The sequence below is a fragment of the Penicillium roqueforti genome (genome assembly GCF_015533775.1).
Source record: "Penicillium roqueforti strain LCP96 04111 chromosome Unknown scaffold_07, whole genome shotgun sequence".
Classification (NCBI taxonomy): Eukaryota; Fungi; Ascomycota; class Eurotiomycetes; order Eurotiales; family Aspergillaceae; genus Penicillium; species Penicillium roqueforti.
Genome location: NW_024067571.1, coordinates 478408 through 495021, shown reverse-complemented (window position 1 = coordinate 495021; position 16614 = coordinate 478408). Strand labels below are relative to the sequence as shown.

The 16614-nt window shown below is 47.6% G+C and overlaps 5 protein-coding genes across 5 annotated transcripts; 3 read left to right on the top strand and 2 right to left on the bottom strand.

The window, feature by feature from the left end:
• Positions 1-2893: 2893 nt before the first annotated feature.
• On the top strand, positions 2894-4497 carry LCP9604111_4000 (cytochrome P450; the record flags this gene model as incomplete). The annotated part of the gene is made up of 4 exons (XM_039071652.1): positions 2894-2924; positions 2977-3194; positions 3242-4369; positions 4435-4497. 4 exons carry the CDS (start codon positions 2894-2896, stop codon positions 4495-4497), a joined length of 1440 nt encoding a protein of 479 aa, XP_038930084.1.
• A 488-nt stretch (positions 4498-4985) lies between these two features.
• On the bottom strand, positions 4986-6227 carry LCP9604111_3999 (uncharacterized protein; the record flags this gene model as incomplete). Its single annotated transcript, XM_039071648.1, has 1 exon — positions 4986-6227. The coding sequence occupies one exon, from the start codon at positions 6225-6227 to the stop codon at positions 4986-4988; it is 1242 nt and encodes a 413-aa protein (XP_038930083.1).
• Positions 6228-8405: 2178 nt separating this feature from the next.
• LCP9604111_3998 (uncharacterized protein) lies at positions 8406-9007 on the top strand (the record flags this gene model as incomplete). Its single annotated transcript, XM_039071647.1, has 3 exons — positions 8406-8475; positions 8543-8889; positions 8957-9007. 3 exons carry the CDS (start codon positions 8406-8408, stop codon positions 9005-9007), a joined length of 468 nt encoding a protein of 155 aa, XP_038930082.1.
• Positions 9008-9193: 186 nt separating this feature from the next.
• Positions 9194-11302, bottom strand: LCP9604111_3997 (nonhemolytic phospholipases C family protein; the record flags this gene model as incomplete). The annotated part of the gene is made up of 5 exons (XM_039071646.1): positions 9194-10497; positions 10553-10676; positions 10726-10990; positions 11039-11121; positions 11174-11302. The coding sequence occupies 5 exons, from the start codon at positions 11300-11302 to the stop codon at positions 9194-9196; spliced, it is 1905 nt and encodes a 634-aa protein (XP_038930081.1).
• Positions 11303-12032: 730 nt separating this feature from the next.
• Positions 12033-14817, top strand: LCP9604111_3996 (CAZyme family AA1; the record flags this gene model as incomplete). Its single annotated transcript, XM_039071645.1, has 10 exons — positions 12033-12384; positions 12449-12565; positions 12622-12953; positions 13007-13164; positions 13217-13420; positions 13473-13869; positions 13925-14302; positions 14549-14557; positions 14633-14652; positions 14706-14817. 10 exons carry the CDS (start codon positions 12033-12035, stop codon positions 14815-14817), a joined length of 2079 nt encoding a protein of 692 aa, XP_038930080.1.
• Between the last annotated feature and the right edge of the window lie 1797 nt (positions 14818-16614).

Here is a 16614-nt window from a genome sequence, read left to right as displayed (position 1 = left end):
GTCAATATTGGGCAAATTACGAAGAATACGTTATCAGATAAGTGACATCCTCTTGCAGCATTCTGCAGTAGTTTAGTTACCTAACTACATGTATCTGTCGACGTCAACATTATCCTTACATCAGCGCTGCTCGGAGGTTGACTTCTAAGGTCAACGATCTGAATATCTTCACGACACCATATCCAACACGACTCAAAGCTCGACAGGCTAGCCCAAATACCAACTTCATAATGGACAAACCACAGGATACGGAAGGCACGATTGGAGGGACACGAACGTCGACTCTCGCCCAGGTTTGTCCACAATCCTCTGGCCCTTTTCCCCTCCAGACACATGGTCTAACATGATTCGATCCGATCGATTCTAGGCAATTTAACCCCTCCCTATTTGTTACTCCTCTTTCATCCCTTCTGCCTTTCCTTCTTTCATCAATACTCCTCCGTCCTCAACTTCCTCACTTCATCAACTCTCATCCGCCGCATGGTGCACCAGTCGTGCGTGCATCGCTTCACCAGCCTCCGCACTGTCACTACTGCACAACATCTCAGGTGCAAATCGTCGACCGCTGGTATCGTATATCAAGCATATGATACTGTTGAGTCCGGGTGGGCAGCCTCTCGATCTGGCACTCAAGGAAATGAGGTAAGACTCCTTAATAGCCAAGATGAAAGAGTCGCTCTCACAGATATACCGCCTTTTTGTTGTCCATAAGGACCCAATGCCGCGGAATTAGTTCTACAATCCAGAAAGTCTTTTTTGACTTCGAAATGGCTGAAATCCTTAGTTTGCGGCCGATTCTGGGAGCAATCTCACCAAATCGCAAACGAAAATGGATATCCCGTGATGGGCTTGATAAAGCGCTGTCCGAGACAAGGTTTGCGAGAGTAATAAACAGGGCAGTGCAGGATCGCTGACAAATCCCTAAGCTGAGACGCGATAATCTTCAGAATCCAGATTTTGGGTCCTCAATCTGATCACAATTCGTCTTGTAATGTCATTTTCGAAGATCTCTTTCCGTATATCGGAAATGCTGGCTATGAACACCATATGGCCACGGATTTGGTGTTTGCACCGAGGGTATTTGGATGTGTTCAAAATAGAAATCTTTGGTAGAAAACTCGAGATGGATAAAAGGCTGTGGGTGAATGATGAATGCAGGTTGCAAGCCCATCCCTTGTTATATATGGCTCTGTTACACTAGTCCCCAAACGGCAGTATCATCATCGCTGATATAGAAGCGTTGGAGACGACCTCCACTGAAGGATCCGTACTATGGCCCTAGTCTGAGTTGATGTTATATATCCCGCTTTCAGGGAATCGAAACCGGGTAGCTACATGATGTTGGGATTCTCTCATTACACTACATAATTTGGTATATTAAGACAACAATGATATGGAAAGAAATAGATATTGACTCCCATTATCTTCAAGGTATTTCCAGCGGGAGTTCTCAGACGAAACAGAACTCGTCATCCTTCTCCAAGATTTGGCCTCCAAGAAATTCAGTAGAGCAGTGAGCATGTGAACTCAGAGAGCTCGGTAGCCCTTCACATCATTTATAACGGTTGCTCATCAAGGTTGCGGGGATTGGCATGCATGATAATTGAGTGGTGGTCTTCTAGGAGAGGCGTTTCGGCATCCCAACCATGGACGTTGTACCGATACATGACTTTGTCACCAAGGGGCTCATCCTCTCGAGGCCATCTGATAAGAATCCAACCACGCTTTTTCCCATGACGGAGTATGTAGACTGGGAAGACCTTTTTGATTTTGTGGGCCGTGTTGAAGTCGTAGTCAAGATGGTTAATGTCGACGACAATGTAGGTGCGGCTATGCCATACATCAACAGCGACAGGCAGAACCCGCGGGTCATCTTCCCAGCCAGGAAAAACCGCGCTGATAACTCCGTTGGCTGAGGCGCGATAGTCTTGAGAATCCAGATGCTTAGTTCTCACTTTGAACACGATTCGTTTCGCAGTGTCATTCCCCAAGATCTCATTTCGTATGTCGGAAAGGCTGCCTATGGTCGCCATGCTCCAGGCTTTGGTGTTTGCACCGAGGGATGATGTATTTTCGATGTGTTCGAATGTAGAAATCTAAAGATGGAAATGAGAACTCGAGTTAGATAAATGAGAATCATTGATGGGAAATGAAACCATGCCTAGGTGGGTTGTATTGTGTGCTTGCTGAGTATAAGAGAGAAGAAGGAAGATCAAACAAGGTAAAGTGTAGGTCCTAATAGTTTGCTGAGCTTCGCTCAGCAAAATCAACCTGAGGCAAAAACGGTCTCAACAACTACATGTCGCAAAAGCATCTTCTTATATCTGTTCTGCCCTCAACAATACTAATCCTAATACGGCAGGATAGATGCCTAAAATGCCCCTTACTTTGTCCTGTGCATGTGCAAGGGTATAGTAATTGATTGTATCGCGAGCAAATAGGAACTAAGGGAATGAATCTATGAGTGCTTCGCACATGTGCCTGCTTATACAAGTCGTCCGTGGGGCTTACACTGTTTTTCATCTTCAATGATACCATAACATAGGGGAAAATATATAACATCTGTGATATCATCTGGAAGCAGATAAATCCTTTATCGTCAAGGACAAAGGTTGACTACTCTTGTAGTAAGTTGAGTTAGTCTTCATAATCTTTGTCATCCAAGTGCATATTTAGCACAATAATAATGCAAGCGAGTGGATCTTGCCCGGGCTTCCATCACGATTATTCGGTCATGTCAACAATGGCCTGGACTTTAGTCGCTACGATCCTTCCACTTCTTCTTTTCTATCTCTGGAGAAAAATTACATATTACCGAACGGAACAATATGCCTGGTTGCCCCAGCTTCCGCCATCGCTACTATGGGGGCATTTGTCCACGCTCGACAAACTCATGAAGACAAATCGACCAAACATCCACATCGGTCGGTTAAAACCCATTTAGGAAAGGAACATAAAACTGACTGTAATTGATAGACGAAACTCTCAAAGCTATGTATGATTCTCTCGGCAAGCCGGCGCTATTTGTTGTCGATTTGCGACCAGTGAGCCATCCCATTTGCGTGATCTGCGATCATGATGTTGCAGAGCAAATATCGAAAAGCTCCAAGCTGTTTCCATACAGTCCGCCAAAGTCACACACATCTCGCTGGTATAGTGACATGATGGGCCCACTGTCGATTGTTCTTGCAGAAGTAGGTTGAAGGTCGAGGTACATCTAGACTATACTAATTGGAGTCAGAACGAAGAGTGGAAAAGCCTTCGCAAACAGTTCAACCCGGGATTTGCCCATAAGCACCTCGTTACTCTGCTGCCATGTATTCTGGACAAGACACAGCTTTTTTTGACGAAGCTCGATCATTATGCGACCACTGACGAGGAGTTCTTACTGGATGAACTATGTACGAATTTGACATTTGACATTATCGGCGCCGTCACCATGGATATTGATCTGGACGCTCAACTCGGAGAAGAGAACCAAAGTGCAATCGTTCGACTCTTCCGCAAACTAGGCTCAACCTATCGTTCCGGCCACAGCGGATGGAAATTATTACTCCCTCTCCAGAGGAAGTTGCTTTCTCGCCAACTTGGTGTGCAGATCAAAGAGCGTATCAAAGAAAAGTTTGAGGGGCAGTCAACTTCACAAAATCCGTCTCGCAGTGTCCTTGCTCTCAGTCTAGTCGAAACGCACGAGTTAACGCCCGAAGTGTTAGACCGGACTTGCGATCAACTCAAGACTTTTCTATTTGCCGGCCATGATACAACAAGCATCTTATTACAATGGACATTCTACGAGCTAGCTCGAACCCCGCATGCCTCGCGCCGTGTTTGTGTAGAACTGGACGAGATATTCGGTTCTGATTCGCACCCGACTTACGTTCGAAATCAAATCCTAGAACACGGAGAGAATGCTCTCCAAAGAATGACCTACACCTCTGCCGTTATCAAGGAAATTCTTCGTCTGTATCCACCAGCTGCGACAGCGCGATTTTCCACCCCAAACACTGGATTGAGCGTTCGATTACCGAATGGTGAAGATAAGTGTCTGGATGGGTTGATGCTATACAACTGCCAGAAGCTTATACAGCGTGATCATGCCGTGTACGGTGACAAAAGCGATGAGTTTATTCCCCAACGCTGGTTGGAAACAGGCTCTATACCGGCCAGTGCTTGGCGGCCTTTTGAGCGTGGTCCCCGCAACTGTATTGGACAAGAGCTGGCGAACATCGAAGCACTTGTGATTCTCGCATGTGCCGCACGGCGATATAATTGGGAGAAAGTAGGACTTGGGTCCACCAAGAGGGATGAGTCAGGTGCGCCAATTGAAAAAGAAAACGGACAATACGAAGTCGAGTCCGAGCTGTATAATGTAAGTACTCAGCGGACCTGCAGGTCTAGGCCTTGAGAAGTGATATGCGTTACTAACAAGTTCAGACACTGGAGATCACCTCCAAGCCAGTGGATGGAATGAGGATGCGGGTGAAATTAGCAACATAGAATCCAATAGAACAGCGTTCTATATTGGTCAGAATGCAGACTTGTAAATTTATGAAGCCTCATATGCAATACATATGTCCTGTACCGGATTTTAGGCCACGGTCGCGAATTTCCCGATAGGGGTGCCGCCGCTTTTATGAGGGCTCCTACTCACCGAGTACTTCACAGCACGGGTGATCACTGTGAGCACTTAGGATATGCTTAACTAGTAATGTAAAAACATATTGCTCAGTGAGCGCTCAGGCTTGAAAAAAGCTTACTAATCCCTAGTCCCAATCCTATCTCGGGGCAGACTTGATAAGAAAGTGTGGGGTACCTAGGTAACTCTGGAACTCCCGGCCAATCTACTTTTTATAAAGAGGCAAAACACTGCCTTGATGATCGTTGTGTCTTATAGTTTGAGAATAAGCGGCTTCAATTCGGCGCTAGGAATTAAAAAATTAAAAGTACAAACATGGAAAGGAAAAAAAAGGGAAATCATTGGGAGTTTATGCCTTGTCCTGGGGCCGATCTCTGAATGGAATGTTTTCTCGGCCAGCTCGGACCGAAATCTCGCGGAGCTCATGTGTGCGAATCAGTGATGGTCCGATCACAGGAAGTAGTGCGTCTAGTTCTACGCTTGACGAGAATCGTGCATATGCCTCCCAAGTCATGCGCACAAAGACTCCCGCAGATGCATTGGTTTCATAGGCATCTGTGATTTTCACTTTGAACTTGGCCGGCAGGTTTTCAACAACTTTTTCAAAGTCTTGGACAACCAGCTTCGGGTTTCCTTCGAGAACGAGTAGAACAAGGACGTGAGTTTCGCGGCCGGAGGGAAATTGTGATAGTGGGCGGGAATGTAATGCAGGGCCTAGGTTCGAACTTGAGGTATGACCAGAAGACGAACTTCCTGGAGAAGGAGGAGTTGAAGTAGACGTGACGTGGAAAGGTAAGACAATGGGATTCACCCCATTATGACTCGAAAATCTTGGCATGTAGCAGCCACGAGGAGTTTCATTCTGTACCGTATCAAAAATTTCATCTGTCGAGATAGATATCTTGCCAGAGTGAGAAAGTTTTCGCATGGTCCACGCAACTCGCTGTGTAAAGGATATTCCATTTACACGGGATCTCGCAAATGCCGAAGAGCCACAAGCAGCTAAGACATGGGTTGTCATCGGGTTACTCGCAATAGCAGTACCGGAATAACAACAATCTAGGATGCAGAAGGTATCCATAGGATAAGTGTGGTAACTCAATTCACGATCGATGGTGCGCCATGGAACAAATTGTTCCTTCTTGGTCGCGGTAAAAGAAAGTTCGTTAAGTTGATTGATCGTACCGTGGCCAGCGTAAAAAAAAATGAAGAGCGTTGGTTTGCAAATGCGGTGTTTGGACACAACTTCTTGATACAGGCGATCTCCTAAATCCCAGCCTGGAACGGGATCTTCGTGGTTTATGACAAATGTTTGGCTGGTAACTCCGAAAAGATCAGCCATCATATGGGAAAAGGTTTCTCCATCTTCTTGAGCACAAGTGTTGTCGTCGTCCCAATAACAAACGAAGGCCGTAATTTGGGAGTATGTTTTCCCTCTGGCCTTAACCGCCCTTTCCAGTGCAGATTTTAAATCGGGAAGAGCAATCCTTTTGGAGCTGATCCTTCTTGGAATTTTCGATGGAGCTTTTGGGGATCCGGGTGAAGTTGCAGAGTCGGGCGAGGTAGGAGGGTTAGACTGAGAAGATTCCATAGTCAAGTGACTTAACCGAGTGCCGAATAGAGGATGTGTAGAAATCGATTTGAGTATAAAGTGAAAAAAAGTAAGAAGTCCCCTTGCCTCAGATTGGCTCAAACTTGAGATAATAGAGAGGTAAATAACTAGAGAATTGAGAAATGAGTAAAGGTGAAAGATGAGTGAGAGTAAGTTAAAGGCAGAGATGTTTGTGAAAAGGAAAGAAAGGAAAGAAGAAATTCAGACCTGGGACTTGATAGAGGTAGGACAGGGTAGGACGAACCATAGTAATCAAAACTACTATGCCTTTTCTAGCAATCCTTATTGTAAGAGCCATGGAACCTCATCCGATCCGGGCCCAGTGTCGCGTGCCTGTTGAACTCTCTCACGCGGCACATTGTCACATGCTTCCACATGCTTCCATGGGGTAGACTAGTTCTCTCCCTTTCCTCCATCACTTCTTCATACAACACACATTGTAGCTTCATCTACTAACTCGTAGATCTTAATAGGTTATGAGCCCGGGGAGTTCGTTATTGGTCTGATCTCACGATCTATCAATATCCTCGGAAAATTCGCTTCTCGCCAAGTCTCGAGAATTTCCCCTTTGGGATGTGCGAATAGTTTCAGATCACTTCTCGACGATCTGTCAAGGTGCCGCAGAGATTTTTCTGCCAGGCGATACCACCCTGGGGGGTAAACCATAATCAGACGATTTTGTGGTTGTTTGCTATTTCCTAATAATAGCTAACCCGCGGAGTTTGCTTCCACTCTGCACCTTTTCTTCTTCTCTTTGGATCTGCATCTTCAAGATCATCCATCATCGCCACCACCCACAGTTTCATCATTACTGTGGTTTCTCCATCAATTTCCATCAATTTTCATCGATCTCGCTGCTCCTAGGTCATCTGGGAATAGCATCATCATCAAGTCCGGATCAGGCAAGCAACGCCTGCTGGCTGGGATCACTAACACGATCCTATCTTGAGATCTTCGCTGGTCTTATCTTTGGCCTCTGTGGCCTGGGATTTTTCGACAATCCTATCAACTGCATCCTAGAACCACTAACCGGGTTCCCTCTTTGTTTTTTTACATACCTTGACTCTCAACGTTAGCACTCATAGCTCTTGCGAGTGGGTACCAGCACTTAAGCTCCTAGGATCTATATCATCTCACCAATCACATTGTGGTGGCACGAAATGTCTGAGAACTCCTAGGAAGTCCTATCAGACTTTAGCTAGAATGAGGTATTTTCTGATTGCTAGTTAGAATATGGTAGGCAAATGAGGGGTTGCAAATTTTATTATGGGCTGCTAGATCATCCAGTAGGCATGATCGATGGGTCTAGAATATTTTTGTGGATGTCTACCGCTAGAGCTGAAGTCGTATTCCTAGGAGCAAGCGGCAGGCAGTAAGAGCGATAGTCCGTTAACTACCTCATATTTAGCAGAACGCGCTCTTTGGCAATATCCATAATTCTTATGAAGAGCGACAGCTGGGCATCTTCTGAGACATTTACTGCAGCCAAGGGCTACTGCCCAGATGTCAGATGTCATTCAAGCGGAGAAACAGACCCGTTGGGCTGAAAAGGCAAACCAATAGTCAAGGCTGTTAGGCGACTATTATCCGCATCGTCATTATAGGGGCTTTTTTCCCTGAGACATCTAAAGAGCTACTCCGTATAGACGGTGTGGATTAAACACTCAATAACTAGTAGTTAATGTATTCTGAAAATCTGTAGACAGATGTTGGTTGTCTCGTGACCACAAAGCAAGGGACAATTGCAGAGAACGAACATCCCTTAGGCAAATAAACCAACATCCTAGTATATTCATGAAAGAGGCTCAACACAGAACTGCACGCCACTATACTCGGTACCATATACGAGACTTTTGCGACTCTCCTCCCCGGACGGAGATCGGCTACGCCGATCACTCCTCACGCCAAGCAGTCGGGATTCTAATTCGAGTCGATGTGGAGAGACTGAGTGAAACATGATCACTCAGACCTCGCAGACAGGGCTTTCCGAACCCGAATCCATAATTAGCAGGTATTATGTCGTCGGTGGCACGATATTGCAGGCAAAATATTTATTTCCTATATAAGTGCCGATTCTCAGGACTCACCTTGAATATATTTCCATACAATTCTCTCTCTTCTACCATCAATCACCAAACCACCAACTCAAATCCCAAGATGAAGTTCACTGCCGCAATCATCGCTGCCCTGGCGGGAACCAGCACCGCCTTGTTCACCAAGGACCAGCGTATGCACCTCCAATCCCAATTCCGACTCTATACTCAACGTTTAAACTAACAATTCCTCAACAATAGCCTGGGGTAAACGCGACTACGCCTGCGTAAACGTCTACCAAGGCATCCCCGACAACTCAACCGTCACCGCCGGCCAAACCGTGCGCGTCCGCTTCAACCGCAAGCCCACCGGCCGCTGCCCGGACCCGTTGACTCAGTACCCCGGCGACGCCTACAACGTCTGGCTGTACAATAACCCCGTGCGCCACCTCGACACCATCTCCTTCAACCAGTCTATCCGGATCGCGAGCGGTATTAATGAGACTGCCGGTGTTGTGGATGTTACTATTCCCAAGAACTTGCCCGCCGTCGAGGATGCCTCGCTTTGGTACTTGAGAATTGGGACTTCGCTTCCGACTGCGCCGCAGGTATGTTTTCTTTCTTTTTTTGCTTTTTTTTTTGGTTTATCTCCAGGGGCTAATTGATTTTATACAGATGCCTACCTTGTTCAACGCTGCTGGGCCTTTCACGGTTATCTCTGCATAGATTATGGAATACTTCGGCTCGGTTTAGAACTTGATTGGAGAGGCGGTGTGGACAGGAGATTATTGGAAAATATGTATATTTAGTTGGGTTTCAGGCTTTTGCCTGATGAGAAGATACTATAAATAATTTCGTTCCCAGCTCGGGATGCACATGCAAGATTCCGTATCGTCATCACATCACAATCATCTAATTACGGAAAGAGACGCTGAAGACCTGGTAGCCACTAGCAGGTCTAGTCTTGCGGGTTTCAGTATCCAAGTGTCCGTGCTTGTCAATATCGATGTATTGCCCCTTCTCCACAAACTGCATGGTATAGCCAAGGCCACCACCTAGGAAGGTGAAATGCACTTGGGCTGCCTTTGCGCTGTGGCTTTTGGGAAGCAGAACACCATCGGGGCCGACCCATCGACCATCCAGTGCGCTGGAGACGGTAAATGTCTGGCTTTCCTCGTCATTGTTGTAGTGGATCACCCAACGCTGCGCTTTATTGTTGTGCTGAGGGCTTGCAGGGCTGGACACAAGGCTGTTGCCTCTGGCCGGATTCGTGAGGGCTGCTCCATTCTTCTCAAAGGTTAGGTATCGGCCCTCGGTGAGGTAGCCAACCACCTCTTTGAAACCTTCTTCAAACCACAGGGTATTGACATCCGTTGCGTTGCTCTGTTCTCCATAGGGAACATCCGGACGTGTCTGCTTGTAACGTGCCTGGCAGTTAGATGTACCGGTATACTCGCCCTTGGCGTTGGTATCCACGGTCCCGGCATCAGGGAGACTGGGGAGAGAGTAGTCTGGATTGTGCAAATCAAGCGCGTTGACTAGATTAGACATGTGCTTGCGTCTCCATTCAACCATCTGATCGGTTGTGATATTTTCGTATCCCCGTGCAGTCAACCATTCCTCAACGAAGAGAATCTGGGAGTTGTGATCTGCCCGCTCGGTGAACACACGGTTTCCGCGAGTCCAGGGGGAGATCATATAGAATGGTACCCGGAAACCAGGTCCTGTGAAGATATCCGTGAACATACCCAAGGGGTCCTGCATCCATTCTCCCGGGGTATCCTTAGGAGAATGGAAGGGGGTGACATGGTCGCCAAAGCCACCAGTCTCATCATAGCTGATCATCAGAAGGGTCGAGTTGTACTTCGGGCTACTGGTGACGGCATCGACGACCTTCTTCTGAAGCCAGCCTCCGTCCTTTGGCATGTACGGCGGGTGCTCTGACAGCTCCGCCGGCCCGACAATGAAACTAACCTCGGGTAATGTGCCGTTGGCGGCAGCTTGGTAGAAGGAATCAAGGCCCACGAACGACATACCCTTTTTAGCCAGAGAACTGTTTTGCGGGGCAGTTTGAAATTGGTCGAACCAAGCCAGAGGGTTGTCGTCAAAGTTGTTTGTGTCTTGGTAGAGTTGCCAAGAGACTCCCGCCTCTTCATAAAAGTCATAGACTGTCTTCCACTTGAGTGGGTAGCAGTTGATACCGTTGTCATCACAGCCTATAATTTGGTTAGATCAAAAATATTAACAGAAGAGAGAGCCGACGATACATACCTGGTACCTCATTATTGTCAATATAAACACCTCCCTGGTCCTTGCTCTGGGGACTACCAGGAACGTTGATGGAGCCGCTGACCAAAGTAACCCGATTAGGATTTGTGGCAGTGATTTGGCTTTCCTGCTTGTAAATTAGTCACCAATTTCTGAAAACGAGTCTTGCCACGCACCTGATACATATCTCCCGATGTCCAACCTTCAGCAATAGCAAATTGAACTGGAATATCTTGCCGCTTCAAATACCCCCAGCTCCAGGGTGTGTTGTTTGTCACCCAGTGATTGTTCAACCCATAGTTGAGAGATTGCTGGTTCTCCTCGTAGCTGTTGCTACCCGCAGACATGCACTGAATTGCATCATTCCAGTCGCCGCCTTGATATCCAAGATACCAGGGTAGCAAGGTCTTGGTCTTGTTTGATTGGGCCGGCTCGACTAATCTGACCAGGAATGTTAGAACTAACTTCTCCCTTAGAGGCGGCACTTACTGATTCCAGACCGAGTTTCCGTCTGGGTTGACCTGGACATTGGGATCATTGAATCCCCGGACTCCAGGCATAGTGCCGAAATACTGCGATTTGGTGAGCACGATGTCAATGTTTCATAGTGCAGGCAAAACGTGCCGTGTCCCACGAGCGATTCTCCTGCATGAAGATGACGACATGTTCAATGTCTTTTAGAGATCCACCAGACACGAGTCCCGTTCCCAGGGCTATCGCGACCGCGATAGACGCCGGCAATTTGAAAGCCATGATGCGGTAATTGCAGAAGGAATGAAGGGGAAGAGTTAACCTGCGAGAAGAGTGCGCTACTTATGTGCCCCCGACGCTGCAGATGGCGGAGAGATTCGCGAAGTACCGTTTCATGTGTATAGTGTATGTACATATTGATGCCCCCACACGCTTTGGTTACATCGCGGTTTCTTCATGGCAGACCGTTCGAGGAAGGAACGAATCGGAATTGAGGAATTTGAATACAGGGATGGGCTGGCATTTGAGTGAAGCATGCCGATCATGCATAAACAATAATACACTCATATGCGTATACAACATGTTGTTAGTCGAGTGATGGACGAAAAGGTACATGTGCCTTGCTGATCCAATCTGATATGCAGCTGTCTCCACGTGAATGCTGTTCCATGGTTCGACCCAACGCTAACCCAAAACACACTTTCGGCAGGAACGATCTTGTACCCTTTGGGCCTAGTCCAGGGTGCCACCCACCCTTTAGTACATGTCTTATTCCCTTAGTTATGGCGTCGATACCCTGGGAAATTACTTTTCAATTAATTATTTTCCCTTCGCTGTGATTGATCCAGCCGGGCACGTGTCTTGCAGGTCTCGCTGTAAGGTCGCATCACGTTGATCCCCGGCAGTAAGGGTGGCCTGAGGTCCTAGCGGGATGTTCTTTCCCCTCCGTACTTGACCTTCTTTCTAACTATATAACGGTAATTTGGGCGATACTCCCAGTTCTTTACAAACAATGCAGAAACAGTACAGTCCGGCTGGGAAAACAGCCCCTAGTCCAGAGAAATTGGCCCAACCAATGCCGGAGCCATCGCAGCGGCCATGGCCGATCGCAGGCTGCTCATTGGTTGCGTGTTTCTTGATCGGCTTGGTATACTTTTTGCAATCGCCCATCTTTCTTGTGCCTTTGATTTTACCCGGCCACCTTCAAAACATTCAAGATGAGGCTTTCACTGCTCGACCGCGCATAGAGCTTCACCCGGAGGATCATGCGTATCGGGCGCCGGAGACTCAATACTTGGATTGGCATGTGACCTCGGGCTTGCGCCGACCAGACGGTGTATTGAAGCGGGTCTATTTAATCAACGGTCAGTACGGAGTAGCAGAACCTGGTATCACCGTGGTGGATCTGACCGGAGGATATCAAACTAGACCTATTCCCTGGACCGACGATAGAGGCCCGCTCTGGTGACACATTGATCATCACTGTTACCAATGCCTTGCCGGATGAGTTGATTGCGATTCACTGGCATGGCCTTCATGTGGCTAGTAAGCTTTGTCTTTCACGATTTAAACCTTGGAAGCATCGGCGCTAACTCACATAGATGCCATGGATGGTGCAGCCGGGGTTACCCAATGCCCCGTGACTTCTGGAAGTAGCTTTGTGTATAATTTGACAATTCCATCCGATCAGAGTGGTACTTTCTGGTATCATGCCCATTCAGGGGTCTCGCGGGCGGATGGCCTTTATGGTGGGCTGGTCGTGCATGCACCAGCCTCCAAATCCACCGTTCGGGGCTTAGCATCGCGTGGGCGCAATGGTCTGCACCGTTACAATTATGATAGAGAACTTTTGCTTCTCATCGGGGACTGGTACCATCGTCCTGCGCGTGATGTTCTAGAATGGTATATGGACCCTGGGAATTTTGGAAGCGAGGTAAGTTCCGATATGGTTTTCAAACGGTGAAGTCTATCTGACAATGGTATTAGCCTGTTCCTGATTCCATGCTCATCAATGGGGCAGGGTATTTTAACTGCATGATGGCGGTACCGGCTAGACCGGTGGACTGCATTGATCAGCAGATGAATAATGCATTCATCGACCTCGATCCTCATGCGACATACCGAATTCGCGTGGTCAACACTGGGTATGTCACAGGATATCAAAGCCAAATTAATTATTCGCTAACTAGTTGACAGATCTCTAGCCGGGCTGAATCTCGTTTTCGACAACCATCTTCTGGACCTGCTTCAGGTGGATAGCATCGATGTGGCCCGCTCCAAACAGAAGCATATAAATTCCATCGGTACACTCTTTCCCGGGCAACGCATAGACTTTGTCCTTCGGCCATTATCACAAACATCTGAAAAGCAGTCACACATGACAGTTCAGTTAGATGAAGAGTATGACAAACTCGCCGAGCATAGCAGTTACTAGTTGCTAATGTTTCACCAGTTCCTTCAAGTACGCCAACCCAGCATTGACGCCAGATCAAACTTTCCCCATCAACTACCGTCCCGATGCCGTCCAGGGGCCTCCAATCAAGGCCCACCGTCTCGACATCGCAGAAGTACCTTCTGCGCCCTCCGTTCTCCATTCCATCCCGCCCGCCGCTCAACAAACGCACGTGGTGTACACCAAGATCCAGAAAATGGCCCGATATTCCAACAAGCCATTTGGTTACTTCAACCAAACCACCTGGAAGCCCCAGCAAGATCCACCCATTCCACTGGCGTCTATGCCACGAGCCAAATGGGACGCAAATCAATTCTCAATAACCACGGGGCCGGAACCTGTATGGGTAGACCTGGTAATCAACAATTTAGATGAAGGATCCCACCCCTTCCACATGGTACGAACCCTTCCCTCCCTTACCCAGTGACGACAATTCACTAATTTCCACTAAGCACGGGCACCACTTCTACGTACTCGCAGTCTACCAATCCGAATTTGGCTGGGGCTCCTACAATCCCTTCCTCGACAAAATCCCACCACACCAAGAACCCGACTCGGATGCGTTGAAAAATGACACAGATGACGTCCAGGACCCTAACATTAATTATGATTCCGCTCTATACGACACATCGCGGGCTGCTTTGCGTGACACAGTCGTGATCCCTAGTCGAGGCTATGCTGTTCTCCGTTTCCGGGCAGATAACCCCGGCGTTTGGCTTTTGCATTGCCATATGCTTTGGCATTCGATGACTGGTATGGCCATGTTCATTGATGTGCAGGGCGATCCGGCGGGATTGGCTGCGCACGCTAGCAGCGGAGAATCATGTCCTGTTTGAGAGGAGTTGATTAGCTTTGGCTTGGAATTAGCCTTGTGAACACATACACTCCAGACCCTAGTTGCTCATCTGTTTTGGATGTTCGATTGGATTTTACACATTCCTGCGCAGCAAGAGTCTTGCATTCAAATTGACCATTCACTCGGGAGTGGCATGAGGACGTCTCGGTCCCGTGGTTCAGAACGTGCCGACTAGCAAAGACGGAAATGAATTCCTGAGTTGATACGGTCCTCGAGGAAGATTCTGCAGGTTAGCAGATTCCTCAGTTCATCGGTGAAGAGGGCCAATCTCGGGCGGCCAGGACGATCTGAAATGATGATGTAGACGTTTACATTTTTCGCGGAGTAAGTTTGAGGGAGAATCTGCTCATATTGACTCTGCTGACGTGGATTTGCAGATATGCCCTTATGCAAATACGACCAGAGAGAGAACCTGGGGAAGCCCTATGGAAGATCAACAACACCCCTACAAAATTGGTCGATCGGTACTCGAACCAATCTGAGTCCTAGGCGCAAAGTGCCACTACATATAGAGACTTCTATACGATATATCCGCATTCCCGTTGTCTGCAATATGAACGTTTCTTCATGAAGTTCGTTTCGTGTCTACGGGTTCCGCTTCTGCACTAAGAGCTGCAGCATGGTCTACGGTACATTAAATGACCCGGTTCGACGCTTAACGGGATACGGTGTGCCTTAGGACTCTAGGTCAATCCTAAACTAGCCTTTTAGTAATGATTCTGGATTCAATCAACCTGGAACTGTTGCGAAAGGAACCGCTGCCCTTCCGTCGATCTCATTTCTTTCTAGCCAAGCGTTGCTACAACTTGAATACCTTTCAGCCTTCACCGTGATCTTTGTTAGAAGCTTGTTCTAGCAGTGCTGTATGTAATCATGAATCATGGGGAAACATCAGCAATTACAGTTGACTTAAACTATACCTAAAATAGCAAAAGTATTGAATTTGTTGACGGGTTCGTATTCACAGTTGCTCTTTCGGCCTTTGGATTGGTAGAATGATATCTCTATGGCTTGTCAGGCATAGACTCAACGTCCTGCTCGTCATACACAGACTCAACCTCGCGCAATACGGCGAGGGGAGGGAACAGACATGGGACAGACATTGGCGTTTTGTAGCTACCAGCTACTGGATATACATGGGCTATATCCATAACCCTGGACTCAGGTTCGTCATGGCATATTTGCACCAACAGCTCTTTCCGCCGCAAATACGTCCAGTCAAGTATTCCGGGAGGCCAACCCTAGATGCGGATAGGAAGACATGTAAATCTTTGATCAATCTTTCCAATGCGCGCATCAGGGAAGTCTTGTGGCATGACTCAAGCGCTTGCCAATAAGCAGTAGCCGAGGGGAGGACGCTAAGTCCGTGCCTAACAAGGAGGATGTTGAATCCGTGCCTGATGAGCAGCACCTTGTAATGGCGATCTATCTACGTTGTGTCTGCTATGAGCAAAACAACCAGTATCGATTCGACTAAGATGAAGTGCACGAGAGGAGAAAAGAGAGAAGAGGAGGGGAGCGGAATTATCTACTGATCTGGACCCACATCGGTGTCCGCCTTCCGGGCACCCAATACCTTGAGTCTGTACCTGACGAACAACACGTTGAGCCTATGCCCGACCAGCAAAAGGTCAAGCCCACGCCCAACCAGTATAGTCCGCATATCCTATCCTCCAGTATGCGAAGTCGACGTGTTGGTTCGTTTGAGAGGGAGTCGCTAATCCAGCAAATCTTCTTTCTTCATCGCTGTCATCGTTTGCAATTGTCATTCCGCTAGATGCGTAGACTCTCTCGTCCGTTGCGGTTGCTGAAGAAGAGACATCGCCAAAGTTGGCTTGTCTAGTTCTCTCAGTCAGGCTTCCGCTCACTTGTTGGTTCTTGTTCTCGTGGAATTGCTGAGATCACCATATCCAATATGGGAAGATGGATGAAGGAAATCTCCAGTGGAGATGGGTGAATGGCGAAGAAGAAAATGTGGGGAGGGTCTCTGGTGGTTTATATAGTCAACGGCGTCTGGAGTCGAAGGTGGGGTATTCATAAGTGAGAGTAATGTAAGAGAAGTCGAGGGATGGTTCGACATGCTATATGCAGTTGTAGCCATAGCATCATGGAAGCCTTTAGAAACTGAGATGAGCTCTCGTCAAGCAAAATATAAATATAACCATCACGGTCTGGGGTGCCCAGACCGGCGCGGAGCTGCGAACATTTAAGGGCCATTCCAAAGGACCAGTTTTTGAAGCAGTTATTGATGAAGTACAACATAGTCTTTTATACTGATAAGTAGAA